The 12,577-nt window shown below is 40.1% G+C and overlaps 1 protein-coding gene across 1 annotated transcript in view; it reads left to right on the forward strand.

Annotated features, from left to right (window-relative positions):
* Positions 1–471: 471 nt before the first annotated feature.
* Positions 472–12,577, forward strand: part of MBTPS2 (membrane bound transcription factor peptidase, site 2) — a 40,719-nt gene continuing 28,613 nt past the window's right edge. The window contains exons 1-3 of the mRNA XM_054581140.1: positions 472–659; positions 8,995–9,143; positions 11,373–11,604. Of these exons, the coding sequence (XP_054437115.1) occupies positions 585–659; positions 8,995–9,143; positions 11,373–11,604 (456 nt within the window). The 5' untranslated portion in view covers positions 472–584. The remainder of the gene's footprint in view (positions 660–8,994; positions 9,144–11,372; positions 11,605–12,577) is intronic.

Genomic DNA, 12,577 nt, shown 5'->3' on the forward strand with positions numbered 1-12,577 from the left:
CATAAAGAAGGAGGGGAATTGACCAGGAAGGAAATCACTGAGATGGAAATTCTCTTTATTTTGACTAGCGTACACAGATAGTTATTAAAACTCATCAAAATGAACAGCTGAGAGCTGTATGATGATTTTGCTATATGTAAATTACACTTCAATAAAAAGAATAAAAGAAATTAACTTAAACCTGGGTACCTATAATAAGGTATGGGAGGTGCAGACGACTGTCCTCACTAGGTTAAAAGGAACAGCAAACCCCCGAACAGAACCGAAGAGAATGCAGAGCAGACAGCAGGGAGGGACAAATCCTAAGAAATCACTAGAGGGCTGACAGCTGCAGCCGAACTGAAGCAGGGACATCGACGCCTCAGTGCCCCACAAAAATAAGCCCCCGCCTCCCTTTCCGGCTCGTACGCGGCTGTCTGTGTTTAACCGGAAGAGTCCGGTGGGAAACAGCACCACCACGAGAAAGGAGCCGGTAGCAGGTTTGTTCCTGCGCAGATGGTGTGATTGTAGGCACCGGGCGGTCGGTTCGTTGCACGGCTCGGAGGGAGGAGGACGCCGTGGCTCGCCTTGCCTCCGCTGCTACCATGATTCCGGTGTCGCTGGTGGTGGTGGTGGTGGGCGGCTGGACTGCCGTCTACCTGACCGACTTGGTGCTGAAGGTGAGGGCCACGGGTCGACGGCCCAAGCCCCGCGGTACCCAGGGCCGGGGCTCAAGGCCCGAGGCCTTTTCTCTTCTACTTCGCGCCTCCCGGGCTGGAAGCCCCGCGGCCGGTGCCCACGTGCGGCCGTCCGCGTGGTGCGCGGGCCCCTGGTGTAATTTTGGCAGGCCGCGGGAGGGGTGTGGCGGTCGATGCAGCAGCCGCAGCCGCATTGCGGGGCGGTGCACGCCCCGCAGCCTTCGGGTCTGGCCCGGAGGCCACGGTAGTGGTCTTGGGAGGGACTGCGCCCTGCCATAATCCGCGGCAGTGCCCCAGGGAGGAATATAAAATGTCCGCTTAGGAAGGGCATTGTTTCCCCTTCATTGTCTTTAAGGCACGACACTTTAGAGACTGGCTTTGAAATGAATCTAAATGAAGTTGTGATTTACATAAGTGGTCTCACACTTTAAAATACACATTATCTTCTGGGGTTCCGGTTAAAATGCACATTATCTGGATTCATCCGGTCTGGGGCGGAGCCTAAGACTGTTCTAACCGGTTCCCAAGCGCTACCAATGCTGTTTGCTAGTCTACAACCCATACTTCAAAGTAGCAAATACTTAGAAAAGATTTGGATAACTTGTTCCTGACTTCTCGAATTCTCATTTGCGCCCTGCACCCCTTTTTCACAGTAACTCCTCCCACCCACACACGCACACTGGGTGCATGATCCACTTTCCAGTTATTTGAGAAAGGTTGCAAAAACTAGGAACATTTGACCACATGCTTCATGCAAACTTTGAAATTGAATATTGGAGGGTGAGGGTAACTGTGGAATAAAATCATATATATTCTCAAATGTTTAATAAAAATTCCAATTATGAATGTAAAGCCATGTTACAAATACCGTTTAAAATAGTTTAAGTTGTGGGTGTTTAGGTTTAATAGTAAAATGAAATGATCCGTGTGCTTCCTTGTTGCATTTGAACTTGGAAAGTAAGGTTACACAGTGGAGTCCTTAGAGCAAGGACTGGCCTCTTCCCGCTTCCTGGTAGTTGTGACCTTGGGCAAATTGCTCTCTTGTGCCTCAGTTTCTTCATCTTTAATATAGGGGTAATAATAGCAAAGATTTCCTGATATTGTAGAGAAGATTGCATTAGTTCATCTACATAAAGCTTTGTATTCAGCCTGTGGTTCAAGGACTAGCAGCACTTGCATCATCTGGAAGCTTCTCAGAAATGCAGAATCTCAGTCCTCATCCCAAGACTACAGAATCAGAATCTGGATCTTCACAAGATCCCCCAGATGCTTCCTCTGCACTTGGCATAGTGCTTAGCATGTCATAAGCAATACAGGCCACTACTTTAAACAGTGATTTTGTTGTTTAGAAAACACAAAGCCACATGATTTCTTCATGTTGACCCTATGACAAAAGTCCAGAATAAAAAGAGTTTTTAAAACCTCTGTAGTTTCTGGTCAAGTGTGCGAGGTGATCAGGGTTGCATTTTAATTTCAGTAACAGCCACTGGCATCCTAAGATAGCACTGTTACTGGAGCAAAATACCTGTCATTCAAACTATCTGCCTGGGACATGCAGAAACCTCAGTTTTCAGAGCCTGCACCTTCACCTCCTCTGTTTCCTACATGGTCTGCTATTCTACCCTTGGTTCCACTAGGATTTCCTCAGTAGACATCTGCTGAACAGGTTTGTCACTCTGCATTTTCCAAGTTTGGAAAACAAGCAGGTTTCAAAACTTCACTGGAAGTTTGAGAGCAGAGAACAGTACAGGTCCAAAGGCAAACGGATACCTATGTTCAGACTTAAGTCATTTTTTATGACTGTGGTAGGGGTGAAATACTCTTCTAGAGACAGATAAGTTTCTCAAAGGAATAGACATTGATATGACAAAATACTTATACTTTCTGTAACTGAGGTAATACGGGTCAGTGGCAGTGTATATTAAACAGTCTTAACATTATTCAAAATTTTTACTCAAGGACTTCAAATTTCCCTAAAGATAAACTCTTGTTAGGCTGTATATAAATAGCTATCCCCCCCAACCTTGAAGAATGTAAGAGAAGTTACTGAGACCAAGATGGCTTTAGATAAGTCTTGTACTTTTTACATGATCAAAGTTGGCCTAATTTCTCAGGGTTGTTGCTCAGAAAAGAATAGAAAGCACTGATTCCAACTAACCTGCCCTCTCTCTTGGATTGGTTGGGATCTTTTTAAATGATAACACGAAACCTTTTTCTATGGTAACAAGGCTTCTAGACCTCTCTGTCCAATGTGGTATCCACTAACTGCATGTGGCCATCAAGCATTTGAAATGGGGCTAGTCTGAATTGAGATGGGCTATAAGTAGAAAGTCGAAACTGGACTTCAAAGACTGAGTGTGTAAGTAAATAAATAGAATTGTAAATTATTTTTATTTTTATTTATTGGGGTAACATTGGTTAATAAGACTATATAGGTTTCAAGTGTAGATTTCTGCTATATGACCTGTATATTGCATTGTGAGCCCACCACCCAAAGTCAAATCATCTTCCATCAGCATATATTTGGCCCCCTTACTCTTTACTATCCCAACCCCCATTCCCTCCAGTAACCGCCATATTGTTGTCTGTGTCTGTGAGTTCCAGTTTTATATCCCACTATGAGTGAAATCATATGGTTCTTAGCTTTCTCTGCCTGACTTCACTTAGCATAATAATGAGGTCCCAATATCTTAAATTTCTTAAATGAAAAAGAAATATCTTTTTCATATTACATGGGCAGATACCTTCTGGACAGATCTTGTATATGTTACCGCATCTTCTTTATCCATTCATCTGCTGAAGAACACTTAGGTGGTTTCAATATCTTGGCCACCATGAATAGCGCTGCAGTGAACATGGGAGGGCAAATATCTTTGCAAATAAATGTTTTCAGGTTTTTCAGGTAGATACACAGAAGAGGGATTGCTGGGCCATATGGTAATGCGATCCTTAATTTCTGGAGGAACCTCCATACTGTTTTCCATAGTGACTATACCAGTTTACATTCCCACCAGCAATGAATGAGAGTTCCTGTTTCTCTACCACCTCTCTAACACTTATTACTTGTCTTGTTGATAATAGCCATTCTGAGAGGTGTGAGGTGGTATCTCATTGTAGTTTTGATTTGCATTTCTCTAATAGCTAGTGAGGTTGATCATCTTTTCATATGTCTGTTGGCCATTTGTATGTCTTCTTGGGAGGAGGATCTGTTCAGGTCCTCTGCCCATTTTTTAGTTGGATATTTTTGTTTGGTGTTGAGTTGAATGAGTTCTTTATAATTTGGGATATTAACCTTTTGTCAGAGCCATTGTTACCAAATACCATTTTCCATTCAGTTGGTTGCCTTTTTGTTTTGTTAGCAATTTCTTTTGCTGTGCAGAAGCTTGTTAACTTAATATAATCCCATTCATTTATTTTTCCCTTGCCTTTGGGGTCAAATTCATAAAATCTTCTCTAAGACCGAAGTCCATGAGTTTAGTACCTATGCTTTCTTCTATGTAATATATTGTTTAAGATCTTATATTTAGGTCTTTGATCCATTTTGAATTAATTTTTGTACATGGGAACAAACTGTAGTCTAGTTTCATTCTTTTGCATGTGGCTCTCCAGTTTTCCCAGTGCCATTTTTCAAAGAGGTTTTCTTTTCTCCATTGTGTGTTTGTGGCTCCTTTATCAAAAATTATTTGCCCATGTACATGTGGTTTTATTTCTGGGCTCTCAGTTCTGTTCCATTGGTCTGTGTGTCTGTTTTCCTGCCAGTACCACACTGTTTTGATTATGATTGCTCTGTAACATAATATGAAATCAGATAGTGTGGTACCTTCAGCTTCGTTCTTTTTTCTCAGAATTGCTTTGGTTATTCAGGGTCTTTTGTCATTCTGTACACATCTGATGATTTTTTGTTCTGTTTCTTTACATGACATTGGGCCCTGGCTGGTGTGGCTCCGTGGATTGAGCACTGGCCTGAGAACCAAAGAGTCACCAGTTCAATTCCCAGCCCTGGTTGGTGTAGATCAGAGGACTGAGTGCCAGCCTGTGAACCAAGGGGTTGCCAGTTCAATTCCCAGTCAGGGCACATGCCTGGGTTGCAGGCCAGGTCCCCAGGGGGGATGCGTGAGAGGCAACCACACATTGATGTTTCTCTCCCTCTCCTTATCCCTCCCTTCCCCCCTCTCTAAAAAATAAATAAATAAATCTTTAAATAAAATCTTGAAAATTTTAAAAAATGACATTGGGATTTTTGATGGGGATTGCATTGAATGTATATTTTTTTGGGTAATATAGCCATTTTAACTGTTATTTCTTACAGTCCATGAACATGTAATATCTTTCCATTTCATTGAATCTTTTTCAATCTTTTTAGATAATGTTTTGTAGTTTTCTGTGTATAGGTTCTTCACATGGTTTGTTAAGTTTATTACTGAGTGTTTTATTCTTTTTGTTGTAATTGTGAAAGGAATTGTTTTTAATTTCTTCTTTGAAAATTTTTTGTTAGTATATAGGAATTCAGTAGATTTTTGTACATTGATTTTGTATGTTGCAACTTTAGTGTGTTTATTGTTTCTAGTAGTTTTTTGGTGGAGTCTTTTTTAAAAGATTTTATTCATTTATTTTTAGAGAGAGGGGAAGGGAAAGAGAGAGGGAGAGAAATATCTATGTGTGGTTGCCTCTTGTGTGCCCCCTACTGGGGACCTGGCCTGCAACCCAGGCATGTGCCCTGAGTGGGAATTGAACCAGTGACCCTTCGGTTCACAGGCCAGCATTCAATCCACTGGCCACACCAGCCAGGGCTTTTGGTAGAGTCTTTAGGATTTATTACTATATATAGAATCATGTCATCTGCAAAAAGTGACACTTTCTGTTCCCAATTTGGATGCCTTTTATTTCTTTCTCTTGTCTGATTGCTCTGGCTAGGACTTCCAGAGCTATGTTGAATAAGAGTGGTGAGTGTGGACATCCTTGTATTGTTTGTGATTTTAGAGGAAAAGCTTTCAGTTTTTCACCATTGAGTATGATATTAGCTGAGGGTTTGTCATATATGGCCTTTATTATGTTGATGTACTTTCCTCCTATACATTTTGTTTAGGTTTTTTATCTTAAATGGATGTAGTATTTTATCAGTTGCTTTTTCTGCATCTTTTGATAAGCTCATATGGTTTTTATCCTTTGTTTTGTTAAAATGGTGCATTATACTGATCAATTTGCACTGTTGAACCATCCTTGTGCCCCTGGAATGAACCCCCACTTGATCATGCTGTATTATTTTTTAATGTATTGTTGTATTCGATTTGCTAGTATTTTGTTTAGGATTTTTGTATCTGTATTCATCACAGACACTGGTTTGTAGTTTTCTTTTTGCGTGTTATCCTTGCCAGGTTTTGGTATCAGGGTTATGTTGCCTCATAAAAAATGTTAGGAAGTATTGCCCCTTCTTCAGTTTTTTGGCAGAGTTTAAGAAGGATAGGTATCAAATCTATGAATGTTTAGTAAAATTGACTAGTGAAGCCATCTGCTCCTGGACTTTTATTTTGGGAGAGGTTTTTGATAATTGTTGCAATTCCCTCACTGTTGATTGGTCTGTTTAGATCTTCCAGTTCTTCATGATTCAGTTTAGGAAAATTATATATTTATAGGAACTTAACCATTTCTTCTAAGTTACTGAATTTGGTGGCTTTTAGTCTTTAATGGTATTCTAATATAATTCTTTGTATAATTGTGCAGTCTGTGGTAACATCTCTTTCATTTCCAGTTTTGTTTTTATGAGTCTTTTCTCTTTTCCTTAGCAAGTATAGCTAGGGGTTTGTCAATTGTATTTTTTTTTAATTTTTAAAAATGTATTATGACAGAGAGAGAAATGTTGATTTGTTGTTCCACTTATTTATGCATTCATTGGTTGTTTCTTGTATGTACCCTGACCTGAGATGGAACTTTTGCAACCTTGGCATATTGGGCCAATGCTCTAACCAACTGAGCTACCTGGCCAGGGCCTTTCTCGATTTTATTAATCTTTTCAAAGAACCAACTCTCCGTTGTATTAATTTTTTGTATAGCTTTTTGTTCTCCAATTTTTTCAGGTCTGCATTAACTTTTATTATTTCCTTTCTCTGCTGACTTTGGGTTGCCTTTGTTCTTCTTTTTCTAGTTCGTTAAGCTGTAATATTAGGTTGTTTACTTGAAATTTCTATTGTTTCTTGAGATAAGCCTGTAATGATATAAACGTCCCTTTTATTACTGCCTTTGCTGTATCCCAGAAGTTTTGATATGTCGTATTGTCATTCTCATTTGTCTCTATGTGTCATTTGGTCTCACCTTTTATTTCTTTGACCCAGTCAGTTTTTAGTATATTGTTTAAACCTACATATTTGTAGGTTTCTTTAGTTCCTTTTGGCAGGTGAGCTCTAATTTCAAAGTATTGTGGTCAGAGAATATGCTTGGTATGATTTCAATCTTACTAAATTTGTTGAGGCTAGTTTTGTGTCCCAACATACGGTGTATTGTGGATGTCCTGTGTGCACTGCATAAGAGTGTATAATTTGATTGGGATGAAAGGCTCTATAAATGTCAATTTTGTCCATTTGGTCTAATGTGTCATATAAATCTGATGTTTCTTTATTGACTTCCTGTTTGGATGATCTATCTGTAGCTGTCAATGGGGTATTTAGGTTCCCTACTATGATTGCGTTTGTGTCAGTTTCTCCCTTTATTTCTGTTAGTAGTTGCTTTATACGTTTCAGTGCTCCCAGATTGAGTGTATATATATTGAGAAGTGTTAGGTCTTCTTGATGTAGTGTCCCTTTTATCATTATAACATGTCTACCTTTGTCTCTTGTTACGTTTGTTATTTTGAAATCTTATTTTGTCAGATATAAGTATGACTACACCTTTTTTGCACTTCTCTGGCTTTTCAGATCTCTGCAGGGAGGTGGAAAATGGCCTGTGCTCCCTGGGAAGGTGGGTGCCTCCCCTGTGATTGGTTACCGCAGTCCCAGGGGACCAACCCTGCAGGGGAACTCAGTGGGTGATGTGACTCCAAATGCGTGAAATCCCAGTGCTGTCCCCGCAGCCAGGTGCAGCTGGCCGTGTAGCTGCGATGCATGGGGGGTGGGTGAGCTGGGGGAACCCAGCCTCCTTTTCTGTTGCTCTGCCCTCCTGGCAATGGCAACCAGTGGACCTTAGTGGTGTCCCCCATGCCCCTCCACCTGAACCTGAGATTCGTCACAGAGTGTGCCTGTCACTCGGGGAAAATGTGATTCTTAGTCCCAGTTCTTGGTTTTGCAGATAATGGTGCTCTGCACGCCCTCACAGAGGGTGAGAGGAGGCAAGCTCTGGTAGGTTAAGGGGCAGCCGGGCTCGGCGGCTGTGTTTCTCTGTGGAATGCTGATTGCCAGACAACCAAGGGCGCACCTTTGTGCTCTGTCCCTGCCCAGGCTGCTGGGCTCTGCTGCAGCTCATACTGCCCACTCCTGCAGGAAGGCTCATTAAATCTCTTTGCTCCTCCTGGCTGAAGGGAGTGCCTGATTGCTCGCCTCTCTGTCTGAAAACCACAGTGAGCTCCTGGCTGCAGGGGTGCATCTGTGGCTCATCTTAGCTTTTCTCTTTTCTCACCTCCCTGGTTCGCTCCCATTTGCCCACCTTTAGATTTTGCAATGTGCAGATCTCCCGGACGTGTTGGTGCATTGAGTAGGAAGCCCTATGTTGAATTATAGCTGTTCAAAGTGTTGAAACTGCAAGGGGAGAGACCAAGGGGATCTCTCATGCCGCTATTCCTCTGACATCGCCCATTCCAATATTTTTTATATTGATTTGAGTTGAAAATATATTTAAATTAATCTGTTTACTTTTTTAAATTTGGCTACCAGAAAATTTAAAATTATATGTATAGCTAGCATTTGTGGCTCATATTTCTATTGGACAATGCCATTCTAAGCAGAGGGCAGCAAACTTTTCTGTAAAGGGTCAGGTAGTATTTTAGGCTTTGTGGGCCACATAGTGTCTGTCACATATTCTTGTTTTTCTGTTGTCTTTTTACAATCTCTTAAAAATAAAAATCATCCATAGTTCATAGGCAGTACAGAAACAAGCTGTAGGCCAAATTTGGCCCATGGGCCATTGTTTGCCAGACCCTAAGTTCAGCACACCAGGTAGCCTGAGGCCCTTACTTGAATATATTGAGGAATGAACGTAAAGCTTTAAAATTATGAGCATTTCGGCAGTCAGTAGCTTGCTTCCCTATAGAAAAGACTATTTTTTAATTTTGTTAAACATTATAAGTTGTTCATCAAAATTGAAAGGTGGGAAACTTTCCTTTCTCTCTTAGTCATCTGTGTATTTTAAGCACTCGTATGAAGATTGGCTGGAAAACAACGGATTGAGCATCTCCCCTTTCCACATAAGATGGCAAACTGCTGTTTTCAATCGTGCCTTTTACAGTTGGGGACGGCGGAAAGCAAGGATGCTTTACCAATGGTATGCTTCATTTTCTCTTTTTGGTTTAAAGTAGTCATTGTGATTATGAGAAATGCTTGTTAACTGAACTGTTTCCATCATTTTCCAATCTACTGAGTTTTAAAATGTGGACAGTATAAAAACTTTCTGGTTTTATATAACCTTATAGGATTGCATCATTGTGCTTTTGCATACATTAAAAATCAAGGTTCTAGCCCCAGTTGGTGTGACTCAGTAGTTTGAGTGCCAGCCTGTGAACCAAATGGTCACCAGTTCGATTCCCAGTCAGGGCACATGCCTGGGCTGCAGGCCAGGTCCCCGGTAGGGGGGGTGAGCAAGATGCAACCACACATCGATGTTTCTCTCTCTCTCTCTCTTTCTCCCTCCCTTCCCCTCTCTCTAAAAACAAATATAATAAAATCTTTTAAAAAATAAAAATCAAGGTTCTAGATCTTGATCTGGGTGGTAGGCACATGGGTGCACATTTGTAAAAATTCATTGAGCTGTACATTTCAGACATGTGTACTTTATTCAGTACATTATACACTAATAGAAAAACAAAACAAATATGGAACATTTTTATCAGGAAAATAGCCCTGGATAATTCTCTCCCCTATCGTTACACACAGGGACAAGAGTTCTGGGAGTCATAGGTGGCCCAAAAGTCTGCAGATTTTTCTCTATACTTCTTTTTAGATACTCCTCCAGGGGAAGGATTTTTAAAATATTTAACAACCAGTAAGGCATATGTATAAACCAAGTGGGAAATTGCCAGCCAAATGGCAGTACTGGAGTCCTGGAGTCTCCTTGCAATGTCAGTCGTACCCCTTTAGTTTAAAAAATAAAAATGTTTAAAAAATCAAGGAGTGTGTGGTGTTTATGGTTAGGTGGTTTATGATGATCTCTGGGACACCTAGAGACTAACAGGTTATGTGGTTGAGAGAATTTCTAATGTGGGAATAGGGGGCCTTTGTCTAAATTCCTTTCGGTCAAAAATTTAGCTCCAAATGAAGTAGAGCTAAACATAAATAGTCAGATCATCAAAAAGCAGTAAACACACCTGCAAATCAAAGCAAAGAAAAAAAGAGCAGAAATCAGTGAAATAGAAAGTATATAGTAGTGAAATTCAGCAAAGCCAAAAGTTGGTTCTTTGACAATATTAATAAGTTGATAAACCCCTACCTTGACTGATGAAGAAAAAAGAGAATACAGGTAACTAAAGATCAGAATTGAAAAAGTGAACATCAATACAGACTCTACAGGCATTTTAAAAAGTGAAACTATTTTGAACAATTCTGTGCCTAAAAATTCAATAATTTAGATGAAATGGACAAGTTCCTTGGAAAACACAACTTTACAAAAAGTTAGAAAATGTAATGGATAGAAGGATAACATACTTATTAAAACAGTACAAGAAAAAACTCATTAAATTTTACCATGTTAGCCCTGACCAGCATGACTCAGTGGGTTGGGTATCATTCCACAAAGCAAAAGGTTGCTGGTTCAATTCCTGGTCAGGGCACAGACCTGGGTTGCAGGCCAGGTCTCTGGTTGGGGGCATGTGACAGGCAACCATCGATGTTTCTCTCCTTCTCATCTCCCTCCCTTCCCCTCTCTAAAAATAAATAAAATTTTTTTAAAGATTTTTTTTATTTTTAGAGAGGGGGAGAAATGTCAATGTGTGGCTGCCCCCCACGCACCCCACACTGGGGACCCAGCGTGCAACCCAGGCATGTGCCCTGAGTGGGAATTGAACCAGTGACCCTTTGGTTCACAGGCCAGCATTCAGTCCACTGAGCCACACCAGCCAGGGCAAAAATAAATAAATAAATCTTTTAAAAAATGTTTACCAAGTTAGTCTTCAAACTCATTGTAAAATACAGCAAAAATAAAATGCAAATAGAATTAGTAGATGAAAGACTGGATGTCTGTAATGTCAAAAGAACTTTAATCTGTATGAGAACAAAATCAGAACAATGCTATGTAAATGAGAAAAAGCAGAGGAAGCAAACTTTTTATTGGGAAGAATATTCAACCACCAGTTATGAGAGAATTGTAAGTTATTAAAACAGCTTAAAGAGACTAGTGTCTGTGCTTCACTTACAGATGTAAGGTTCAAGTAGGAAAAAAGACACAGGGTTATTGAAATTTTTACGCATTTTAAAGCTATGATATGTAGCTGGTTGATGAATTTTTTAGTCCATGAATTGTGAGGAATTGTACATTTTTTGCAATTTTTTCTTTTAACAGGTTCAATTTTGGAATGGTGTTTGGTGTAATTGCCATGTTTAGCTCTTTTTTTCTCCTGGGGAAAACGCTGATGCAGACTTTAGCACAAATGATGGCTGACTCTTCTGCTCCTTATTCTTCCTCCTCATCCTCCTCTTCCTCCTCTTCTTCCTCGTCCTCCTCGTCCTCCTCTTCCTCCTCTTCCTCCTCCTCCTCCTCCTCACTTCACAACGAACAGGTGCTACAAGTTGTGGTAAGTGCCTTTTTGTTTTAAGTAACTGTTGAAACATAAATATAAGATATTTCTTTTGGATAGCATAACTCCTATCTATAATATAAATATGAAAATATATGAAAAGTCACATGATTTCTCAAATGACCTGCTTAAACAAAAATATTAGTAAGAATATAGCAAGGAATTGTTGCAATATGTAGTAGTAGCAGTAGCAATAATAGTGGTAATAGAAGAAATGGACCATCATTAAGACTGTTGACAATTACACAGGTTTTGATTTAATACATGTTGTCTTCTTGAGGAGTTTAATGGTTGTTACCATAAAAGAATAAGCATGATTTAAGATCTCTATAATGTATAAATAAATTTTGTTTTTATCCTATGCAAAGTATTCCCTTCCCCTTTCCTCTTCATGGCTTTCATACTCTAAACCAATAATATCCTTTTAATTAAAGATGTAAGACCTTTTTGAATGGTCACAGTGATTTTTCGACGTGAAGAGTAATGTGCTGAGTTGTACTCCTTTGACCATGAGCTCTTTATAGTAATTCTCACTTTAAAGTACATGTGTAGACCCATACCTTGTCAGTTCATGTCTCTAGAGTTTGAAGGGTGCTTTACCATTGGCTTTTATTTCAAATTTTTAACAATTTATAGTTTTCATTCCCATGAGTCATAGATGTTATGTTTTTCATCACATTCTTATTAATGGAATGGATTATTTAAGAGTTAGTGACAGCCCTGGCCAGTGTGGCTCAGTTGGTTGGAGCGTCATCCTGTAAACCAAAAGGTCACGGGTTCAGTTCCTGGTGGGGGCACATGCCTAAGTTGCAGGTTCAGTCCCCAGCCCCCGGGGGGCATGCAAGAGGCAACTGATTGATGTTTCTCTCCCTCTATCCCCTGCCCTCCCCTCTCTCTAAAATCAGTAAGCGTGCCCTTGGGTGAAGATTAAAAAAATTAAAACTAAACTTAAAAAAAGTTAGTGACAGAT

Source organism: Pteronotus mesoamericanus, unplaced genomic scaffold (genome assembly GCF_021234165.1).
Source record: "Pteronotus mesoamericanus isolate MK-2021 breed Mesoamerican mustached bat unplaced genomic scaffold, CSHL_Meso_final contig_65, whole genome shotgun sequence".
NCBI classification, from domain to species: domain Eukaryota; kingdom Metazoa; phylum Chordata; class Mammalia; order Chiroptera; family Mormoopidae; genus Pteronotus; species Pteronotus mesoamericanus.